This window comes from Cajanus cajan, chromosome 6 (assembly GCF_000230855.2).
Source record: "Cajanus cajan strain Asha chromosome 6, NIPB_CcT2T_4, whole genome shotgun sequence".
Lineage (NCBI taxonomy): Eukaryota > Viridiplantae > Streptophyta > Magnoliopsida > Fabales > Fabaceae > Cajanus > Cajanus cajan.
In genome coordinates this window covers 49547507-49569731 of record NC_138522.1, presented here as the reverse complement: position 1 = coordinate 49569731, position 22225 = coordinate 49547507, and the positions used below count along the sequence as shown (strand labels likewise).

The following is a 22225-nucleotide window of genomic DNA, read 5'->3' as shown; positions in this document are numbered from 1 at the left end:
ATCTGGAAATTAGAAGAAGTGGTTAGTGAAAGACGAAGTAAGAAGTAAGAAGATAAGAGTGGGACCCAGCGAATCGGTTACGTTATCAGCAATCAAGATTCAAGTGTAGGCGGCGAGAGAGAGTATGATATTGATGGCGTCACTTGGCACCCCTGCGCATGTTAGCAACAAGAAGCCCTTGCATTGTTCCACTTCCAAGGCCAAGCTTGTGCGGTGCGCAGTGTCACCCCCGGCATGGCGTGAAGGCCGGCGTACGGTGTCGTTTTCGCTCCTTCTCTCCCACTTCCTTCTAGTTCCTAACTGTACGTGTTTAACCGTTGCACCCTCTTATTCCCTATCTTGCTTTGCTTCTATCGTTCATTCTTTACACGTGGCACTTGCAGGTGATGCTGCCCAAGCTAGTCTTTTAGATAAGTATGTTAAGAGGTATCTATGAATTCATCGATCATCACCATCTCATTCAATTTCTCTTTTTCTTTTTTCTTTTTTCTTTTTTAGTCGTATTACTATTAGTGTTTCTATATTTTAATTAGTTACTTTACTTAGCCGTTATTAGTTTTGTTGCAAATAACACATGACTAATAATAAGAAAAATTAATGTATTGTTGTTGTGGACTAATTGTTATTGGATCATCATATATTTAGTTTCGTAAATGTCATTTTCTTTTTTCTTTTTACAAGAGGTTGTCTCACATCAATGATAGAAATCAGAAATCAGACTACTTGTGTTCTTTTACGGTGTAGAGAGGGTGTGTAATAGATTTCAATAATAAACAAAATGATTTATATAATTAGCTTTTGGTATAAAGTTCAATCTCAACTTATAAATAGTTTAGTTAGCGTTTACAAGTTAATTTTTGCAGGTTTTTTATTATTTTTACATGTATAAGCATTCATGATTTTATATCTATGCTATTGGCTAGCTTTGAGATTGTTTAATAATACATGTATTAGATAAATTATATTAGACTAACTACTATTTGATTTGTTTCTTCTTACGGGGAGCGTATGTTTGATTTATTGCTTGGTTTAGGATTTGCTATGTTTATAATTTATGGTTAAATAAATGTTTTTGTGCATGTGGAGAATGATGATTTTAAATCTAATATGATCTAAAATGCTCTAGAAAAAAGCTTGATCCTCTGGAGGCTTATGTACCGGCTGTGATACTTACAGAGTTTCAGATCAAGGACTTGGGTAATGTCTTTGTCTTGCTACATATCTGGATATTAGAAAATCTATGTGATTCCGACATTCTTAAGTTGTTTATTTATTTCATACTTGCTAATCCTGTTGTAAGAATCATAATTTGAAGGTAAAAAATTTACTAAGGCTTCTGTTTCTTTGCTGCAGAAAAAACATTAGAGGGTGATGAGCCCCAATTTGGCCTCTGCCGGTCTCTACTTCGTTCTGGGCCTGCAGCATCACTTCGTGTAAATATTAGAGCTGTAAGTAAAGGCTTCCTTCTACTTAGTTCTTTTGGATCTAAAAAGATTTTGTTTTTCCAATATATTGAAAAGTTGTCTTAATTGCAGTCACATCTAATCTGCCTTAGTTGTGTTTAGTTTTATACCGACTAGAAATATGGCTTAAATAAAGCTTATAAATTTTAGATAATCTTCATCTTACAAATCATTTTAAGGGGTTGAGTTAGGCCTAAGTTCAAAATTTTTAGGTATGATGCCTGGTTCTATTTGCTTACTTAAACTACACTCACTTTTAAATTTTAGATAATCCTCATCTTACAAATCAATTTTAGGTTTTCATTTCACACTTGAACTCCAACACTCTCCCTCAAGTGTGAACTTACACTCATTTCACACTTGAACTCCAACACTCCCCCTCAAGTGTGAACTTACACTCTGCCCTTTCTTTCGTTATTCAATAGTAGCCTTACTTGCACTATCGTTGCTTCTCTTGGATCTCCTGCCAATTCCATTCAGGATCCTTCTGTTGGATCCATCCATTACCAAGCCGGTCACCACTTACTTGGTTAAACCATCGGCTTTGATACTACTGTTTAGGAGTTTTTACAGCAAGGAACACTCCACATAATGAGTATTAAGTTATACAAGTGAGTTTGACACCACAACATAATATAAAACCTTAAAACATTAAGTAGGTGAGTCTTTCTCACTTATATACTCAACATGCCCGATTCTAACCTATGTAGGACTTTATTTCACACTTGAACTCTAACAATCTCCATTCAGGAGGGGAAAAATAAAGAGATAACATTGTAAACTGCTTGATACAGCCATACGTGCCTTCCTTATCAAGCAAATTTCAAAACACTCCTAAACAATGCAGAACAACCAACAGCTTCAATGATTATTGTTCAAAGCTCACGCCATTGCTGACATCAATCTTTGGATAATCTATTTCTTCTTCTCCATGTCTATCTATCAGCTACGCCATTCACTTCATGGTATATTGATGTGTATGAAAGTTAATTAGAGTTGCAATCTTTGTATAGGTGGCGCAGTATGCATCTGACAGTGGCAATGGTAAAACTGCATTCAATGATGTTGATGACTGTCTGAGGTATTATAATCAATTTCCTGCACACAAAAAGAAAATGCATGAATTAACTGTCACAATTAGCCATTGAGCTATATGCTCTGTGGAAATAAATTGTGTCAATATGAAAAAACCCCAACTGAAAGAATTATGTTTGTGAAGGTCACTGGAAGAACTTGATTCTTTGCTTCTTCATGCATCAAGAAATGATCCTGAAGCCTCAGTCAAATCAATGAAGGCAAAAATCAATTCTGCCCTTAACGCTCTGGACAGGTGATTTGTGTAGTTTTTGTTGTTTTTCTTTCCCATAATGTCCCTTTTGCCTCAAGTTTCATCCCAACTTGCACACATGACAAAAATATGCGATTCTTACTAAGCTTTGTGTTTCAGCCTCTTACAAACAGTTCCTTCAGATGTGCTAAGTAAAGGAAAGGTTATAGCCGATTCATACAGGGAACCGGAAGACGTGGAAACAGGGAGTTTGGACCCTGAATTAAAGCAACTAGAATCAATACTATGAATACCTAACTGGCGTGTTTGCCTTTTTTGAGTATTAGCCAGCATAGTTAAGATTGTGGAACCTAAATTCCAACGGCAGAACCTTAAAACACAAATAACATTATTTGTATCAAAATATAAAAGGTTTTGAATAATCGATCTGTTTATTAAAGCTTCTTTTATCTTCTGTGATTAACAGCAAGTAAAACCAGTAACCTTACCAAGGTGTAGCTTCCTTGTTATATGTTAAAGTAGACTCTTAATGCTGAAAATGTTGAGATATATGAAAAGTTATGTTATCAGTAAGGTGGTTGAATTTGTAAGCAAAATGGTCCAAACGAACATTTAAGTCCCATCCCTAGAATGGGAATAAAAACCAAGAAAACCTGTGATGCGGATGTAACTTTATTTATTTTTTATTTTTTAATTTCTTTTACTCCCATCAGTTACTCCTTATAAACGATGGCATCACATTGGTTGTTGAATTGATCTCAGGTTACATTTGAATTATTCTTTTTTGTAGATGGACGATTAGGTTCCACCAAATACAACTCATGCTATCCAAAAGCTTTCATATAAAAAACCATTCATACTACATAAATATCTTATTTCTGAAGAAATGATATTTAAGGACTACGGTATCCGCTTTGGTTCTTCCAATGGAGAAGGGAAAGAACGAGGCCACCAAAGGGTCTTGCCTCGAGAACATCGACAAGAATTCAGCCATATCCAATCTAAACTACTGACCCCATCATCCTATTTCTTTCAGACCGTGGTAAGTGGAAATGCAACAAAATCAAAATTCCTACAATTGATGAGATTCTGCCGATTTAGCATGTTCCACTTGCGCTTCACCCAACTATTTTCAGGTAGTATGACTTGAAATAATTTAAAACATATCATATCACTATTAAGGATATGTTTGCGTGAGCTTATTTTTAGTTTAAAAGTTACTTTGAAAACATAAGTTAATTGTTTGTTTTGTTTTAAAACTCTTTTTAAACTAAAATTTATTTGAAAAAGTCAGTCAAACATTCAAATTTGAAAGTCAATGAATAATCACATATAGCATTTTGGGATGAAAAGAAATTCGAAGAGGAGAGTGCAATAATAAACTCCTTATTAGGCTGGAAATGATTCATTTAATGAAAAAACTCATTTTCATTGTGAGTAAAAATTCATTGAACCAACGACTATGCTCATACGTTATAAGAACAATATATTATAAACAGAGTTAATCTCTTTCTCAGAGGACTAAGATATCATGACAAGATTTTTTTTTTTAAGTGTAAACTATTAAAAAAAAGCATTAAAAAAACTTGCTAAATTAAAATATTTTTTTAAAAATTTTGCCCTGCAAAAATAAATTACTTTTTTTTTCAAGATTTTTTGTAATAAATAATCACTAACTTCTCAGATAAGATAAACTCAAATAAATTAATAATAGTTTCAAAATTTTAAAACTTGCAAAAACTAAATCCAGCCATAAAAAAAAAAAAAAAAAAAAAAAAAGGCAAGGGCCAAAATCAAATGAAGTCAAATTTAAAAGTAAAATGTTATTTTACTCTGAAAATTACAATAAACCTAGTTAGCCGAAGAGAACAATGATTCCGTTTAAGCTATAACCTCATTGATCTAAAACTTTGAAACGCGAATAGAAAGTGTAATTTCCGAAATTGATACTTTTTCAATGCAATCTTCTCTATTGCTAAAGTACAAAACGAAAATTTTGAACCAAATTACGAGAAAAATGGACATTCCTATATTTTATTATTTTCAATGAACTGAGCGGAGGAAGACGACATTGGGCCTAAATATTACAGTGAAAAAATTGCGAGCAAGTTTAACCACTAAAACTAATAAAAACCCACCTTACGATTATAAATCATAAAACTTACCTAAGAAGTCAAAATTTGGAAAAATGAATGTTCAAAATCATAATAGGAGAGCATGTTAAAATTCTACCACTGATATCCAGGTATTACTAATGTTCCGAGAGATGAAATAATTTACCATTGCAAGGTCACACTACGAGGAGATTAAAAAATTTAGACCTTGTTTAATTTTTTAACATAATCGTGTTCTAAAATGTGTTTCTTGAACTCAGTATTTGTCCCCTGAACACATTTATATTTTTTAAAAAAATTCTCTTAAAACACTAAGAAAACAAAATGTTGAAATTATTTCCAGAGGTGATTTTTATCTTCAAAACTTTTAGTTTCGGAAATAATTTTAAAAGAAAAATTTGTTGATGAGAAATTAATTGCAGAGTAATGTGAAATAGTTATAGAAAACAGTTTTTAAAACAAAGGGTAAAAATATAATGAAAGATGCCTTTAATCTAGACGGATTCGTTAGACTGCTTTAGTATAAAATAAAACAATTAAAAAAAAAAGATTAAATTTGAAATGTAGACAAGTAAAACAGATAAATTATTGCAAATATAGACCTGATTTCCACATGCCAAACAAACACAACAAATTTAAAATTTAGCCATTTACAATACACGGAGAAATAACCAGATTTATTCCCAAGCCGCGCCTTCAATCCAAGTGAACAAAAGCACTAGGAAAAATTTTGATATTCTTGTTCAAGGTAACAAAGTTGACGGACTGCTGAATGTACGCTTCAAACTAGGACAAACTGCGCGCAATCTTCCCATGCTCATTGAGCTTATCTATGAAGCACCATAAAATATACAATAAATAGTTGAAGATCATAACCAAAAACAATAGTCAAGCATTAATCCATCATTATGTATGAAAAGGTTAATTAGCTAAATTTTCCAAAAGCCTCGGACAACATGCAAACTGATACTGATGAATATCACAAAACTTTGCTCTCACCTTTGGACAACAACGAACATCAAGATTTTCCAGCATAGTGCATTTTGATATAGCAGCTTCAACAGCTTCCTCGTCAATATTGCAAGACTGAAAACCCAAATTACCAAACACCAAAAAAAATTATTGAAAAATAAGAGGTTTCACACAAATTGGTGAAGGGTGAGTTGCAAGATTTTGATTGTAAAACTGATAGACAATATATAACAAGAACCTTGGGAGAACCACACTACAAAAGCTAGTCATTATGTTCAATTGGATCCTAGCACTATCCCAACCAATACCATTTCAATCACGCTACAACAAAACCTCAGATATGATTTTATAAAAGACTAATGCAACCCCCGAGAGTTCACAAGAAACCTTTAGACAGGAAAATACCCGATTATACAAGAGTTTGAAAGGAACTCGACAGCCCAAGCCAAGAGAATGAAGTAAATATGTAATAAATAAAATCAAAGATACAAAGAAGAGGAGTGTTTAAAACATTTCAATAAATTTCACCGGGTAAATGATGGCTGATATCAGCTGTAATGCAGAAAAGATAACTTACTACACTTTTTTGGTGAATAAACCTACGTATGGCATAATATATTATAAAGTATATCTAAAATAACAAGATAAGACAACAGAAAAGCATCAATTTCAAAACTAACAAATGCATCAATAGATTTAAATTAGCATGAAAGAAAGACTAAAGACCTGAAGGAATAGACTGGTCAATCTTGGACACTCTAGCTTCAAAATTTCTAGAGAGGAACAATTGCTGAAACACAGAATTTAAAACATTGTCATATCTGATATAAGATGGATAGAAACCAACCCACATTTATTAGAGAGCCAACCATACCTTAAATTAAGAAAGCATAGGTTGGGACAAGTAACATCAACCTCTTTCAAATTTGCAGAGAGCGAAAGGCTTAAAAATAACAAATGACAACAATTTGCCTTCAATGGAATGACAACCTTCCTGATATTTGGACATCCAACACAGTTGAGGTTTTGCAGTAAGCGAGTGGATTGCTCACTTGATTCAGGGATGTTCTCATTAGATCTTTCTTCATATGGGGTGTTTACAGCAGGGATATTGTCAATCTGCCCAGGACTGCATCCCCAATTAAAATCATGCATATTCACACAGCCATTCAAGCTCACATGAGTGAGGTTTGTGCAGCAAGCAAGAAGCTCATCTATGGCTGACTGACAGAGAGTTCCATAAGACAAGTCCAACTCCTGTAGCGCTGGTAAAGCACCTCCTTTGTAAAGAGGTTCAAGCGATGTGTCAGTGAGATATTTGCATGCCTGAAGCTTTAACACCTTCATGAAACAGGAGAAAAAAATGAAGATAATAATTATATGAAATGTCAAATTATCTCCAGAATAAGGTGGAAAGAGAAAAGAGTGAGGAAATTACAAGGATGAATACACAATACTAATCATTAACCAAAGTACTGTTATTCAAAGTCTAGTACTAGAATGGTACAACTAGTTAAAACCCAGCTCATTAGCACTGCTCATGATTAAAAAAAATAAAAAATAAAAAAAAAGTATGAGAAACCAATCTATGGTAAATCTAACCTTTAGTTGCAAACAAGAATCAAAAACGGGCTGCAAGTTCACCAAGAAAGTGTATGATAAGTCGAGAACAGTCAAATTTTTAAGACAACATAGAGATCGAAGACCACGTTCACCGATTGACGGGCATGACATTAATATCAATGATTCAATCAGTGGGCATGAGAGAGCTGTTGCGGACAAGCAGTCATCCGTTAGTCGACTGTAATTCCAAACAGAAAAAGTCAGTTGGCATTCAAGGAAGATACATACGAAAATAATGTACAATATAATTTGCAAAAGGAAAATTCTAGATATGCTCAGAGAGACAATTAGTGAATGCTTTAGAAAGGAGGATACATAGGAAAATAATGTACAAAATAACCTGCAAAAGGAAGCATCAAGAGATGTTAAGAGTTTACAATCAATGGATGCTTTAGATAGTACTCCACATCCTTTCAGCTCAAGAGAAATCATAATTGGTGCTATAATGCGGAGTGTGTTCAATTTCGGACATATTCCTAAATTGAGAGATGAAAGACCGACCTGAGAAGCAAGTCAACGAAAAAAATACTTAGTCTCTAGCTAATGTAAATAGTAACAATACAAGTTCAAGTCCTTGAGTTAGCGATTAAAGGAGGGAAGAAACCCAGATGTCTTGCATTGTAAAGTATAAACTTTTACAGTAAGGAAACAGAGCCAGAAAACTTAGTATTTCATAGTTCATACCATTATTCAGTAGCTTAGTTATTGATTTAGTAGCATGCCAAATGTTCAGATCAAAAAGCATAAAGAATTAACAAGTTTCATCTCATAAATACAAAACATAAAGTGAATCAATAGCACTTACTGGACAAAATGATGCACTTTCCAAATGATCACAACCATCCAAAATTACTTTCTCTAGCTTAGGGCAATTGAGATCAAGATTAGTTATTGCCCGGCAACCACCAAGCGAAAGACTGATTAAAGAGGTACTGATGAATTGAACTGATGTCAAACCCTGAATTTATCAAAACACCATAGGTTAGGGTTTTAAAAAATGATTAACAAAAGTATGGGTAACAAGTTCATAGGCCATTGACCAAATTCGAAATATCAGGTTATCAACAATAAGTGGATAAGATGACTAGAAAAACAGGTATAATTCATGACATTCATTAGTTAATCACATACCTCACAATTATCAAGAACTAATGATTTTAACATTGGGCATCCTCCACCATTAAAAACATTGCATACGTTGTTAGTCAAAGATTCACACTCCGAGAGATCCACTTCTTGTAAAGATTGGCATTTCAGAGCTAATGTGATTAAGTTGTCCTGCTTTGGTATTGTTAATTTCTGCATTGCCACAAATTTTGTCCTTTAGCCTATAATATGTATACAAAAGTATGTGAACAAAAAATGACAGACATAATTATAACATACTTGAAGTGAATTTGAAGTGATGTTGATCTTCTCGAGCACAGGGCAATTGGACACCAAAATAGAAGAAAGCATTGGAGTCATCAAGTTCAAATCAGCAAATCTGACAAGGAAAACAATTTAATACATAATTAGAAAAGAAAATACTCAGCAATACAGTGAATTGAAGCATTAAAGAAACGCACAACAAGAAGCAGAGGGAACCATACTTGCGACAATGAACCAATCTAATATTCTGCAAGCGGGGAAGATCTAAAGACACTGATGTCAATAGGCTACAATTATCAAGCTCCAAAACCTGCAAAAGCAGTAACATCATTTTTCATCTAGCAAGTATTGCCAGGAATTAAGACATTAATATCACATCATGGACAAATTGCAAACCTCCAACATAGAACTATAAGCTATTGCAGCCACTGAGGCGATGCCATCACAACTATGAAGCTTCAGAACTGTTAACATTGGCAGTCTAACATTCTTCAAAGAGGAAGAAAAACAAATGTCAAAACAAGGCAGATTGAATCTATATAGGCAAAAAGTAATTATAGACTCTAAAATATACCTCCAAGGATACATTTGGGCAGTACGATGCATCAAGAAAACTAAGGTTGGCACAATTCTGGGATATTTCCCGCAATGTCTCATCACTAACACTCGAACAATTAGACATGTCCAAAGAAACTAATTGTGGGCATGATGTAACAGCTGAACGAATAGCAGAATCAGGAAGTTTGTGGCAAGAAGCAATATCAAGCTCTTGTAAAAGAGGGCAACTGAGCACAGTTTGTGCCATGTTACTGCGCTTCAATGACATAGTTTCAAGCTGTGGGCACCTGAAAAAAGAATAAGCAATCACATTTTAGTTCATTGGTAAAGAGACAGCTAAATGTTAGCTAAGCACCAAAACTTGTTCACCTGACTGCTATACGCATCACACGGCATTTAGTCAACTGGAGATGGCACAACCTATCATGATTAACTGATATCTCCTGGATGCCACTGCCAAGTATAGCATCATTGATGCTCAGTCTTCTCAACATAGAACAATCGGCTAAAGCATGGAAAAAATTGTCCATTATATGTCCTCTTCCCAATGTTAAAGCCTCAAGATTTCTGAAAACAATTATAAAGAATCAGCAAGAATCACAGATAACTTGATTGACAACCCAAATACAGCAGAAACTACCTACCTTAACGAAGAGATGGCCTTCATGACAAGCTGGTAAGTGGAAGGACCTGACATCCGGATTGCTGTGATATTAGGATAACGCCTACAGATGTCCTCAACTATAAATACACAAGACTTATATCAGCACATTTACAGGTTTACAAGGAATGCATGGCGCTATTTCCAATACCCAATGCTATAAGGCACAAAATATCTACAAATAACAAATTATGATGACATATGTACTCAGTCTCACATTGCTCTACAGATATGTTCCGATCTTCAAAATTTAAACTCTTCCAGAAGTCTTCATGAGCACTAGCAGTTCGCCACTGCTTACAAACCCTGGCAGCTTTGCAGAGATTGGGATGATCCAGAAACGAGAAAACCTAAATTACAAAGGTACGGTAGAGGTAAGAAGACAATTTCAAATCATTAAAACAACAACAAATAGCACCAAAACAATTCCTTTCCCGAAGCATAGTCATACCATATGCAATAAATCATCCGTAAGATCCATCTTGACCTCTAGATCATCCACTTTTGAAATGTCACTGTCATATCCTTCATCGAAGTTACTCTCCTCACCAGCAGACATCAACTTAGGAACGTCACCATTCGATGGCAGAGACGATCCTTGAAAACCATCATAATCCCCGCATTCAACTGAAGCACTGGATTCCCCAGTATTCGAGGAATTCCCAATTACAGAATGAGAGTCTCTGCCAAACAAAATGAAACATCAGTATATCACATTTCTCGAGAACACCCTAATCGGGCACACAGTTCACCATTATCACAATTCAAAAATGAACATCAATTGTGACAGAACCCTAGCCAAGAACACCGCATCTTAAGAGGTAACGAATGCCCAATGCCTATGACATGCAATTAAACTCACTTTAAGCAAAAATTCTTCGCACGCTTCCGACGAGTGTCCTCGGGCGAAGCTGAACTGCTCTCTCCATTGGAACGACGCCGGTTAGACGAATCCCTCTCCATTTCGTGAAACGACATCAACCGCTCCTCATTGAAATTGGCGTTGACGAAAATGGCTTCCTTGCGCACGGAATCGGAAGGACGACGCCTGAAACATACGCTGCAGAACCAAAAGTGGAAGACCTGACAAACCCTAGGTCTCGATCGCACACATTTATGGAGAAACCCTAGGGCAAAAGCGGTTCAAAGAGAGAGAGAGTTTCTTCGTTTCATGCACAAAATGTGAAAACAGGACGCGAGAGAGTGAAAATGGATCGGATCGGATCTTGGGAACTACTTTGTGGAGATTTATGGTTCCTCTCAAGTCTCTTCTTTGCGGAAAGCTAGTTAAGCTATTCAGAGATTCTACCATTCGGACACGACGGCGTTTTATTACCTGATATTTATTGTTTGTTTCTTTATTTATTACTTTCTCTCGCTTGTATATGTATGACATTCCAACAAAATTCAATATTTGCTATTTTTTTAATATAATATTGATTTTTTTTTTTTACAATATTCTTTAAAATTAAATTCTTATGTTATATTGTTTTTAGTAAATTTTTATTTTTATAAAATAGTTAAAGACAATAATATTTATTATGGAAAGAAGAGATTTTTTTTTTTTTTTTTAAATGGAGTTGGGCGTGTTGAGTTTGAAAATTGGTGCTTAGTGGTTGCTGTCTCTTTTTCCGTCTACAAAAGTGCCGGTAATGGGAACCAACCAAAGGATGATGTCTTGTCTAGATGAAATGAGCATTTTCATTTCTGATTTCAATTTTGAAGACAATAAAGAAAGAGTGCATTAATATTAATGATTTAAAGGTACTCGACTCAATGTTGCAATTCTTTTCTTCTCTTTAAATTATATATATATATATATATATATATATATATATATATATATATATATATATATATATATATATATAAACATGATATTAACTTGATTTATGATTTAATTTATATTTAAAGATCTTTTAATTCTTATATTTTAAATATTTTGTTTTTTAATTCTATATAATTATTTTTATTATTTTGATTTCCAAAATAGTTTCTTTTGTATTCTTAAAGTCTATATAGTTAAGTATAATTAAATGATGATAAAAAAATATTATATATTATCTAACATGTCATTCATATAAACATATATTTCAAAGGATATATAAATATATATATATATATATATATATTAAAAAAATAATAATTACATAAAATTTATATTTATCTTTTCATCATTTTGTTTATGACATATATTATTAAATTTTTATATTACAAAATTTCACATGTAATATTTTGTTTAAGTATTGTTTTATTTATTGTATATGTATTATTATCACCCTCTTCGTCCTGTATTAAGTATTATTTTAGGCTATTTATATATGTGAGAAAATTAATAAATATAAGAAAAAAAAATCTCTTATGATTATCTTCGTTCTTAATGATGGTGGAACACCAAACTCTTTCTTTTAGGTAATATTATTCTTTTTTATTAAAAATGATAAAACATAAAATTGACTTTTTTATATAATATTATTAAGAGTGTAAATAAAGAAAAAAATTAATTAATACTAAGAATATTTACAATGCAATTTAATTCAATTTTTATCTTAAAAGTTTTTCGAATCAAACAAAAAAAATTAAGTACAACTCAATTTGACTTGAATGAAGTATAAAATTCAAATCAAACCAAATAATTTTTTCAATTTTGTTTGATTTTGCAGTTTTTAAAAAATTGTTATTTTAAAATCTACTAAAAAAATATGTAATATTATATTATTTGTTAAAAATTATATGTAAAAAATAAAATATAAAATATAAAAAATATCAAAATATTTCAATCACTAGATATATTTAACACCAATTTCTATTTTATTATTTTAGTAAAAATATTTCTTTAATACAAGTTATCATGATAAATATTATATATATATATATATAATTTGTCATTTAAAAAAAATAATAATATAAATAATTTATAATCTTTTATTTTAAAGTTTAGTTTTGTAAGTTATAATTTTATAAAACACATTTTATGTTATATGCGAATTTTATATACATGTATTGAACATTTATATATATATATATATATATATATATATATATATATATATATATATAAAAGTAAGAGTTATTTGATTTGATTTAAAACAGTTTTATAATTTTAAAATTTAGGATTTAGAGTTTAAGAAAATATGTAAATAGTTTGTTTTGGAAAATAAAAATCAAACTGAACTACTAATAATGACTTTACATCAATTTTTTATTTTTTTATTATCAATTTTTTATTTTTGATTTAGATTAATTCAATTTTCAATACTTATAATCGATGCTACATTAAAAATCTAATATAAATTTTAAATTTATTTTTCTTAATATGACAGTTATTAAGAGACGAATAAAGTATTCTTTTTCTCTCTATTCCATTGACTAAAAAAATTTATACTTTTGCATTAGTAAAAAAAAAAAATCTTCCACTATCCAATTTCAATTATATCTAAGAATACTTCGTGAAACATATTTTTATATATTTTTTATATATAGAAAGGGGTATGAATTTATTTGATAAATGTGGGATAGATGTTTCCACTAACTTTTTGGTGTGTGGTTTTTTATTTTTAATTTTATATATAATATAATAATGTGTTGTTACTTATTATGTTAAAAATCATGTGTAACAAAGAAATATTAAAAATTAAAGATCCTTGTTGCTCTTCTTATTTTTATTTTTGTAAAAAAGTCAAAGTTAATATATTGATTTTTTAAAATATTTTTTATGGTATATATAATATTAATAATGCAATGTAAAGTTAATAAACAATAATAAGACTACTAAAATTTAAGTTCTACGTCCATCAACTAAAAAATATATATTATTGAGTTTTTGTAAAGAAAAAAGGTTACATATATTAATAAATATCTCAAGTGTGTAGCTCTTTTATTTCAAGTATAAAAATCTCTCACAAATTTTGTTTTAGATTTCTATCATTGTGGAGTTGTGTTAAAAAGGGTAATCATTGACTCAAACTTATATTATACTATTTTTTTAAAAAGTAAAAATAAAAATAAAAAATATATAAATGATTGTTTAATTATTTATATAAAAAATAATATTTTTGAAAGTGTTAAGAAAATAAATAAAAAAACATTTAATATTTTATAATATGAAATCTCATATTTTAAAAAATGAAAAGCTATATATTTAATGTTTCAAGATTTTATATGAGTATTTCTCCTATTATCTGATAATATAAATAAGATTTTCATATCAAATATCATTATTTACTTTGTGATTAATCGGAACTTAACGATGTTTAAATTGATGTAGGACTTTACTTATCTTGTATTATTAATATTAATTTGTATTATATTAGTATTTTAATCTATATAGTATTTATATTAAATATTTATCATATATATCTAAAATGTAAATAAATAATGTATATAAAAAACATTATGTTAGAATATATATATATATATATATATATATATATTTAAATTTTGAATTAATTTTTTAAAATATATTAAAGATTTATGATAAATAATTTCATATTATGATACAAGATAATTGATTTTTTAAATATTAAAATTATTTTATAAATAATTATAATAAATAAAAACTAAATTAAATATATAATTCAAAAACCGATAAAAATCCTCTAATCAAATAAAAGCTTTTAAAATTATTCTTAAGCAATATAATTAATTAAATGTGTTTTAATTACATTAATTAATAAATGATTACATTATTTCAATGTTACCAAAATTGATATCAATATTTATATTTCAATGTTGGATTGTTGAATCAAAATTGTATATAAATAATTTATAGCTTGTTTTAATAACATAAGGTTGTTTGAATATAAATTAGAAGTATTTTAAATTTTTTATTCAAAATAAAAAAATTTTAAAAATTAAAAATACTTTTAAATTTGTATCCAAACAATCTATTATATATACATAATAATATATTTTGAGGTGTACATTAATAAATTTCAAAAAAAAGGTGTACATTAATATAGGATTATAAGAAAATACTTGTCTTTTAATAAATAAATAAAACAATAATGAAAAGTGGTGCTTCATGAAATACTTGCCAATTAATCCCCAACAATGAAAACAATGAAAAGAATGATGCATGATAATTTGCATGCAAGAAAACCACTCAAATTAAGAAATGACCAGAGGATTCCTCAGATGATGACAGATAGGCTCCACCAAACCGATCAATGGAAGAATTTACAGATAGACGCATTTGTCCATAAAATCATTGTTAGGAATTAAGATATGTTTATAGAAAATATTTTATGCATTTTTTTTTTGTTTTTAAGCACATATTTTATTATTTGTGTGCCTGTATATTTTATATTTAATTACATTTTAAATTTATATACAGTTTAGTATCTTTATTTTTTATTGATCATCTATACTAAAAAATATTATTGATCACATTTAATGAACTGTTATTTAATTATAACATTAAAAAATCATTATATAAAAATTAATGAATTATATTTTGTATTTAAGTATAAGTTTCATATGATATTTTTAATTAAAAATAATTTGATATTAAAAAAATCACATGAAATTTATATTGAGTTTAACTTTGATATTGTTAGTATAAAGATTTTTTATATTTTCAACCAATTAAAGTTACTCTGAATATATGTCTGCCTTAAAATTATTAAAGAAAACAAATTGATCATATATAATATAAAATTAATTATAATATCAATGTATTTAATTATTTTATTTACATTTACTTTTACATATAAACTTCATTTAAAATATTTTATTATAAAAACTATTTTCTGATTCCACTAACAAAGGGAAATCCCATATATCCTGCTCATTAAATATGCGGTGAATGTCCAATTACTAGCAACCGGCCCAGGCCCATTAAATTATTGTGAGAACATTGAGAAGTGATTGGAAGAGTGGCATAAAGCATGTCTCATTAACTAAATGTGGAAGAATAATTATATATCTTTCTACTTGTTGCTCTTATAAATCCAATTGAATATCAAATAATAAACAGAGTAAATATTAATTTTTTTTTATGTTTTCTAAATACTAAGTATACACTATTGTGCAGAAGTCTTTCAATATCGATTTTACACTAGTGTTATTCAATATTTAATTTAATATTTTCTTCGATTAGTATGCATATGAGATGAGTAGGAAAATATAATAGTTTTCAAAATATTCACTTAATTTCCTTTTAGGAAACATTGGGCATATTGTTTTGAAACTTGGATTACTGAATCACTGGAGCAGCTATTGATGAATGTTGCCTTTTCAAAATAACTGACTCTTAATTATGAAAAAAAATGATCTCTAGTTGAATGTCTTAAACGACAGATTGTATGAGATTCAAGCTACAATTCTCAAACAACTGGAACTTGGAATTCTGCAAAAAAATCGTAACTTAATCATGAGACAGTTAAAACAGATAATTTCAGTAACGAATCTAATTATGCAGAGTTGCAGCCGATAAAAAATTCAATTTGCCTCAGTTGATGAACAACATAGCAATCAAATTAACTGTAAGAAATAGGTACTGTTTGGTTTGTTGCTGTATCTATTATCGTCAAACTTTTATTTAATGTGTTAAAGATGGATTTCTTGTAGCAATCTCGTCAACAAGTCCTTTTCTCCCTGAAGTTGCATAAGCTGAAATGGAAATATGGAATACCAAAAGTGGTTCAAGAAATGAATTCAAAACAGGGTGGTATGCATTGTATTGTCGATCTCATAGTATGTGTCTCTCTTTTTGTCATGTGCATTAATTTTGATGTTGGCATCCAATCATATATAGTATGTATAAAAATAGTTGCTTAATTATTTTCCAACCTAAAGCAACGCTATCTTGAAAATGCAAATTGATGATCATGCACTGCTTATATTTTCCCGTTTTAATAGATATTAATTTGTCTTAATTTCAGTTGACTATATATTCATGTCAATTATAAGGCCATGTACTGCTTCACACACTGTTCTTAAAGAAATAGTTATTGTACGTAATTTGTGTCATTAACATTTGAATGCAAAAATCTGAGAAGGGAAATGGTGTTTCTTTCCTTAGCTGGTTGTCTTGAACATCAGAAAATGCTCGTGTAGTAGTCTAGTAAGGTACAAAACAAGTCATTCCTTTATATTCTTTCGATACAATGGAATTGCATGTTAGTTGAGGACTTAATTGCATAGCAGATGAGGACTCCTCTGATTTATAACTTATTTAACATTTTTCTCACTTCTATTTTAATTTCTTTTCTAAATTACAAGATTGGTTGAGCCGGGGAGTTATATATGGATCAAAATCTTCTGTCTCCAAATCCTGTCTCCCCAATCATAAATTGCCACGTCATTATATTTATTTTTATTTTTATTTTTAAAAAATGTAACTAATTTGTTACAGTTTTTTCTTTACCAAAGAGAAGAAAAAAGCATATGTAGCCTTCTTCCTCCTCCACCGCGCTCCCTCCGCCGCCGCCCACGACAAGGCCTCCGGATCGGACAGCCTCCGCCTCTTCCCGCCCTCCGACGCCGTCGAAAGGAAACCCCCGCTCCGGAGGGCGGGAAGAGGCGGAGGCTGTCCAATCCGGAGGCCTTGTCATGGGCGGCGGCGGAGGGAGCGCGGTGGCAGCGGTGGAGGAGGAAGAAACTCTCTCACTTAATTCATAATGGATGTGGCTGTGACGACGCAAGAGGTCACATAAACCCCGCGGTGACGTTTGGGTTGTTTTTAGCGAGGAAGGTGTTGCTGGTGAGAGCAGTTGCTGTAACAAATTTGTTATATTTTTTAAAAATAAAAATAAAAATTAAATATAATGACGTGGTAATTTATGATTGGAGGGACAGAAATTGGAGACAGAAAATTTTGAACTGTTATATATATAGTGAATTCCAATTATGTCTCCCAAAGTATGATCAAAACTACCAATAGAATCAAATAATCTCCGCCAAAAATCTTGAGATATTAATCCCGTGAGTCACGTCTATTTATCTGTTACTGAGTTCTTTCATAACTAGTTTGGAACTAACAAAGCAATATGTCTCCTGAAGCATATGCAGAGTGGTTATCAAAGCAATTTTAAGCCAATCAAATCGAAATTCTACCTCTGATGTTATTGCAATATATAGCATGCCCTTTAATTAGTATTATTGCTTTTGGAAATATCAAGGTTCAAGTTTGACGACCAAATTTTGTGAATTGATTATGGGGTAAATTTGCTTTTTTTTTTCCTCTTTTTTCAACATCATTCTTTCACTATACAATTGCCACCGAAAATGACAACGAATAGGAGATAAGCAAAATTTATCTTTTATATGTGATAATTTGATTTGTAACAAGCTAGAATATTTTTTTCCCTCTCTCTCAAGGACAGGTAGTTTTGAACTATTGTATTTGTTAATAATTATTTTAGGAATGCTGCATTAATTATTTTAATATTGATATGATGTAATTAGGGTTAAAAATAAGTCAAACTAAGTCGAGTTCGATTCAATTTGATATGGTTCAATAATGATTTAATTCAAAGTTCTATTTGAGTTTAATATAAATGAAGAGTCATTTTTTTTAATTTTATATATTTTAAAATTTTAATTTAATAATAGATTTTAAGTAAAATATTTGTTTAATATTTTTTAAACAAAATATAACTTATTTTATTACCTTTGCAAGGTTATAAGGTCCAAAGAAATATAATTGCAACCAAATTCTGTATAAATAAAAGCTATTTTATCTTGCATAAAATAATAAATAAAAAACTAATTTATAATCATGAAATTTTAAATTGTTCACTTCTATTATTATTATTAACTTATAACTAAGTTTTGGAAGTTCTTTCAAAATTTAATCAATAGAAAGTTAATTATATAAATTATATATTCATATGTTTAGTTAATTTATGAACCAAACAATTTGAATTATATGCAATTCAAGTTTGACTTATTTATTTATCGAGCACAATTTTTTACTCAAGTTCAACTCATTTAATTTATGAAACAAATTCAATGAACTACTTGTCTAATCAAGTTTCAAACTATTTTTAAGTTGGTTCAATTCATTGTCACCCATTATAGTGAAAAGGAGAAAATACTTAATTATATATATATATATATACATATACATATATAATATTGGTATATATTAGAAAATACATTGGTATGATATTGTAAATTTTTGGCTTAAACTCTCATTATTTTGCTTTTGGTCAACTCCTAAAAGGCTTCATACCAATGTGTTTTATAAACCTTTATTTTTCCCCATGATCCAATAATGTAGGATTTTGTTTGTATCCCAACAAATCCTTTCAAACAAAGGGTCATGGTTTAATTTTCCTTCAACAAAAACCTTTTTTTTTCATCTACGAGTATTCAATGGGAGTTCTTAGAGCTTTAGTCACACCTTTCAAACTTTGGATACTTACATCGTTGTTAGCTGACATCGAGGGACATGCTATCTGACTTCCACACTGTCAGGAAGAATTTTGACACAAAGGATTCTGCACTTGAATCCATCATCTCCCATTGTCAAATATTTATCCGAGACTCTAAGTTAGTCACCTGGTTGAAACCATCAACTTTGATACCACTATTGGGTCAAATAGTTTACACTGGGAAGCCTCCATACAATGGATAATGAGTAAACAACATAAGTAAACTTGATATTACATATATCAACCAAAAAAATTAAGGTGTTAAGTAAGTGGATCTTGATCGCTTGTTATATACTACTCAACATGTCTATATTTAACCGATGTGGAACTCATTTCACAACAAACTCCAACACTCTTCCTCAAATACAAGTCTTTTCTACATGTTCACGCTCATCTCCTTAATAATTATATATTATACAATTTTCTAAATATTTTAAGAGTGAACAATTATTGTAAAAGTAAATAGATTATACTTTACACAATTGGTTAATTTTTATTTTCACTAATTACTATATCAAAATTAAACTAAGAAAAAGAAAGGGGGTTGCCCTGGGAACTGATGAGTCTTCCACCTCCCCTATTTCTAATGAAGTGTTGGGTAAGAAGCTACTAGAAGATGTTAAGGAGATATAACTAAGTTGAGTTTGATCGAATTTAGATGAATCTATTACTCGACTTGATTAAAATTTAACATGTTAGATTGAGTTTGTGTATTTTTTGTTTAAATCCAACTCAACCCAAACCAATCACGAACGAGTTAGATTGGGTTGGTTCAATCAGGTCAACATATTTTTTTTAAAAAAATTAAAATATTTATAATAAATGTAAATCATTTGATGTTTTGTTGTAAATGTAACGTTATCAATCGATAAAGAAAATAATGATACAAAATAATTTTTTAAATTAAATTTTTGATTTGCTATATTGTTATCGACTCAAACAATCAACTTTAATACAAAATAAAATTTAAAATAAATATATTGTATTATTACAATGTTATCAACTCAAAAACACAATACCTGTTACTGAATAAGAATGATAGAGAGTATTGTTCAAAGTAAATGATTACACTAACTTATTATTATTCCTACTATGTGTGTGTGTATATGATCGAGTCATATTGGATTATCAATCAAAAAAATAAAAAACATGTAATTTGACCCATATAATAACGAGTTTTGATCAAAATGAATTGGGTCTAACTTTAATACTAAAAAACTCTAATCTGAATTCATTAGATTCGTTTAGGTCAGTTCGAATTTGTGGATTATCCATTCTCACTTATACCCTTAGATATGAGAAATAAAATAATTAAGAATATTTTGGATAAAAATATTTTTTAAGAAATTATTATTAATAATAAAAATGTTATCTTACTTAAATTGAATTTTATTTTATATAAATGGTAAAAAAATATTTGTATCATTTAATGCAAAAATGGAAATGAAAATAGTTTGCGTTGTTAAATTATGAATAAAAAAATCAAATGAAAATGAAAACTTTTAAACTAATTAATGTTAGGCATGGGACGAGGTGTGACGGAGTTACAAATTAGAAATGAGACATTTTGTCATTTTCACTTCCAATAATTTATTTATTAATCTATTAAAATTTTATTTATAAAATTATAAATATTATAAATATAATAATTTTTTTATTTACAACATAATTATAAAATAATTAAATATATTTATTATTTCACATTTTAAAATTAAAAGATTTAAATTTAAGATAATTTAAATTATTTTTTAATTTAAAATTAAATCTTTATGTTGTAAAAAAAAAAGCTTACATTTTTATAAATTTGTATAAACAAAATGGGTTAGATTTTTGAACTTAATTGGCTAAGTGGAATGAAATATGACAAAACAATGAGACCATAAGGGGTAAGAAGTGACCGTTTCACATGATAGGACATATGATATCACATCTTTTAACTTTTTATTAATCTATAGGAAATAATTAAAATATTATTTATAAAATTATAAATGTAATTAAATTTTGTTTACAATATAGTCATAAAATAATTAAATATATTTATCATTTCAAATTTTAAAAACACGAAATATTTAAATTCAAGATAAGTTAATTTCTTTTTAAAATTTTAAAATAAAATTTTCATGCTGTAGAAAAACATTACATTTTTATAAATATTTTAAGTAAAATAAGAAGTATATATAAGATTATATCTGACTCGATTAATTGTATTATTCTTTCTATATTTTTTTAAATCAAATAATTAATTATATTATTTCAATATAAAAAAATTATAAACGAATATATTTTTTAAAATAAGTAAAAACTAGAATGCAAATGCGTTTTTTTTTAAAAAAAAAAAACAAGAGTCCGTATATATCTTCTACTTAAAATCTAAATCCTTAGGCAACACCAAAAAAAAAAAAAAGTCTAAATCCTTAGGCTTGGATAAGTTGAACTAATTAATAAGGACAGACAAAAACATGGAACTGAAACATCAACGTCAGTTAAAAATGTCTGAAATTAAAAGCATATATAATAGTATATGTAGTGGGCGGTCCATATTGATGATTGTTACGTAGCTAGGTTCTGTTCTCAAAGATTAAATTCCAACTGGACCAAGGAAAAAGCACTGGTTGACAAGCACTTTGCTTAGTTTGCTATGCTAGCTACTTTACTTGACCAAATAGCTAAGCTGAAAATGACGCTAACCAAGCTTTGCATTTACGTCTCATGCCTCACCCACATTATACTTTCATCTGCTTCCATTTACTTATTAATTACATGTACATTAAATCATTAATAGACTGCGCCAAAGA

The 22225-nt window shown here is 29.4% G+C and overlaps 2 protein-coding genes across 3 annotated transcripts; one reads left to right on the top strand and one right to left on the bottom strand.

The window, feature by feature from the left end:
* The first annotated feature begins 78 nt into the window (after window positions 1-78).
* LOC109816113 (uncharacterized) lies at window positions 79-3190 on the top strand. Of its 2 annotated transcripts, none has more exons than XM_029274929.2 (7): window positions 79-302; window positions 384-414; window positions 1127-1197; window positions 1354-1448; window positions 2477-2544; window positions 2683-2793; window positions 2911-3190. In XM_029274929.2, exons 1-7 carry the CDS (start codon window positions 125-127, stop codon window positions 3038-3040), a joined length of 684 nt encoding a protein of 227 aa, XP_029130762.1. In that variant the 5' UTR covers window positions 79-124; the 3' UTR covers window positions 3041-3190. The 2 variants fall into 2 exon arrangements, with proteins under 2 accessions (XP_029130762.1, XP_020236574.1); XM_020380985.3 differs by having other exon boundaries at window positions 81-302; window positions 384-426.
* A 2211-nt stretch (window positions 3191-5401) lies between these two features.
* Window positions 5402-11381, bottom strand: LOC109816112 (F-box/LRR-repeat protein 15). Its single transcript, XM_020380983.3, has 17 exons — window positions 10913-11381; window positions 10502-10733; window positions 10268-10400; window positions 10034-10130; window positions 9759-9956; window positions 9406-9676; window positions 9228-9320; window positions 9053-9141; window positions 8847-8946; window positions 8592-8759; window positions 8266-8418; window positions 7801-7961; window positions 7440-7638; window positions 6712-7178; window positions 6564-6627; window positions 5865-5951; window positions 5402-5695 (listed from the first exon to the last, which is right to left on the bottom strand). Exons 1-17 carry the CDS (start codon window positions 11026-11028, stop codon window positions 5609-5611), a joined length of 2715 nt encoding a protein of 904 aa, XP_020236572.1. The 5' UTR covers window positions 11029-11381; the 3' UTR covers window positions 5402-5608.
* Between the last annotated feature and the right edge of the window lie 10844 nt (window positions 11382-22225).

Coding starts and splice junctions, on each gene's coding strand:
- LOC109816112 (XM_020380983.3), bottom strand. CDS start 11,028: ATGTCGTTTCACGAAATGGAGAGGGATTCGTCTAACCGGCGTCGTTCC. Junction 7,962..8,265: donor AAAGTGCATCATTTTGTCCA/GTAAGTGCTATT, acceptor CTTGCTTCTCAG/GTCGGTCTTTCATCTCTCAA. Junction 5,696..5,864: donor ATGTTCGTTGTTGTCCAAAG/GTGAGAGCAAAG, acceptor GGTGCTTCATAG/ATAAGCTCAATGAGCATGGG.
- LOC109816113 (XM_020380985.3), top strand. CDS start 125: ATGATATTGATGGCGTCACTTGGCACCCCTGCGCATGTTAGCAACAAG. Junction 427..1,126: donor TTAGATAAGTATGTTAAGAG/GTATCTATGAAT, acceptor AAAATGCTCTAG/AAAAAAGCTTGATCCTCTGG. Junction 2,545..2,682: donor GATGTTGATGACTGTCTGAG/GTATTATAATCA, acceptor ATGTTTGTGAAG/GTCACTGGAAGAACTTGATT.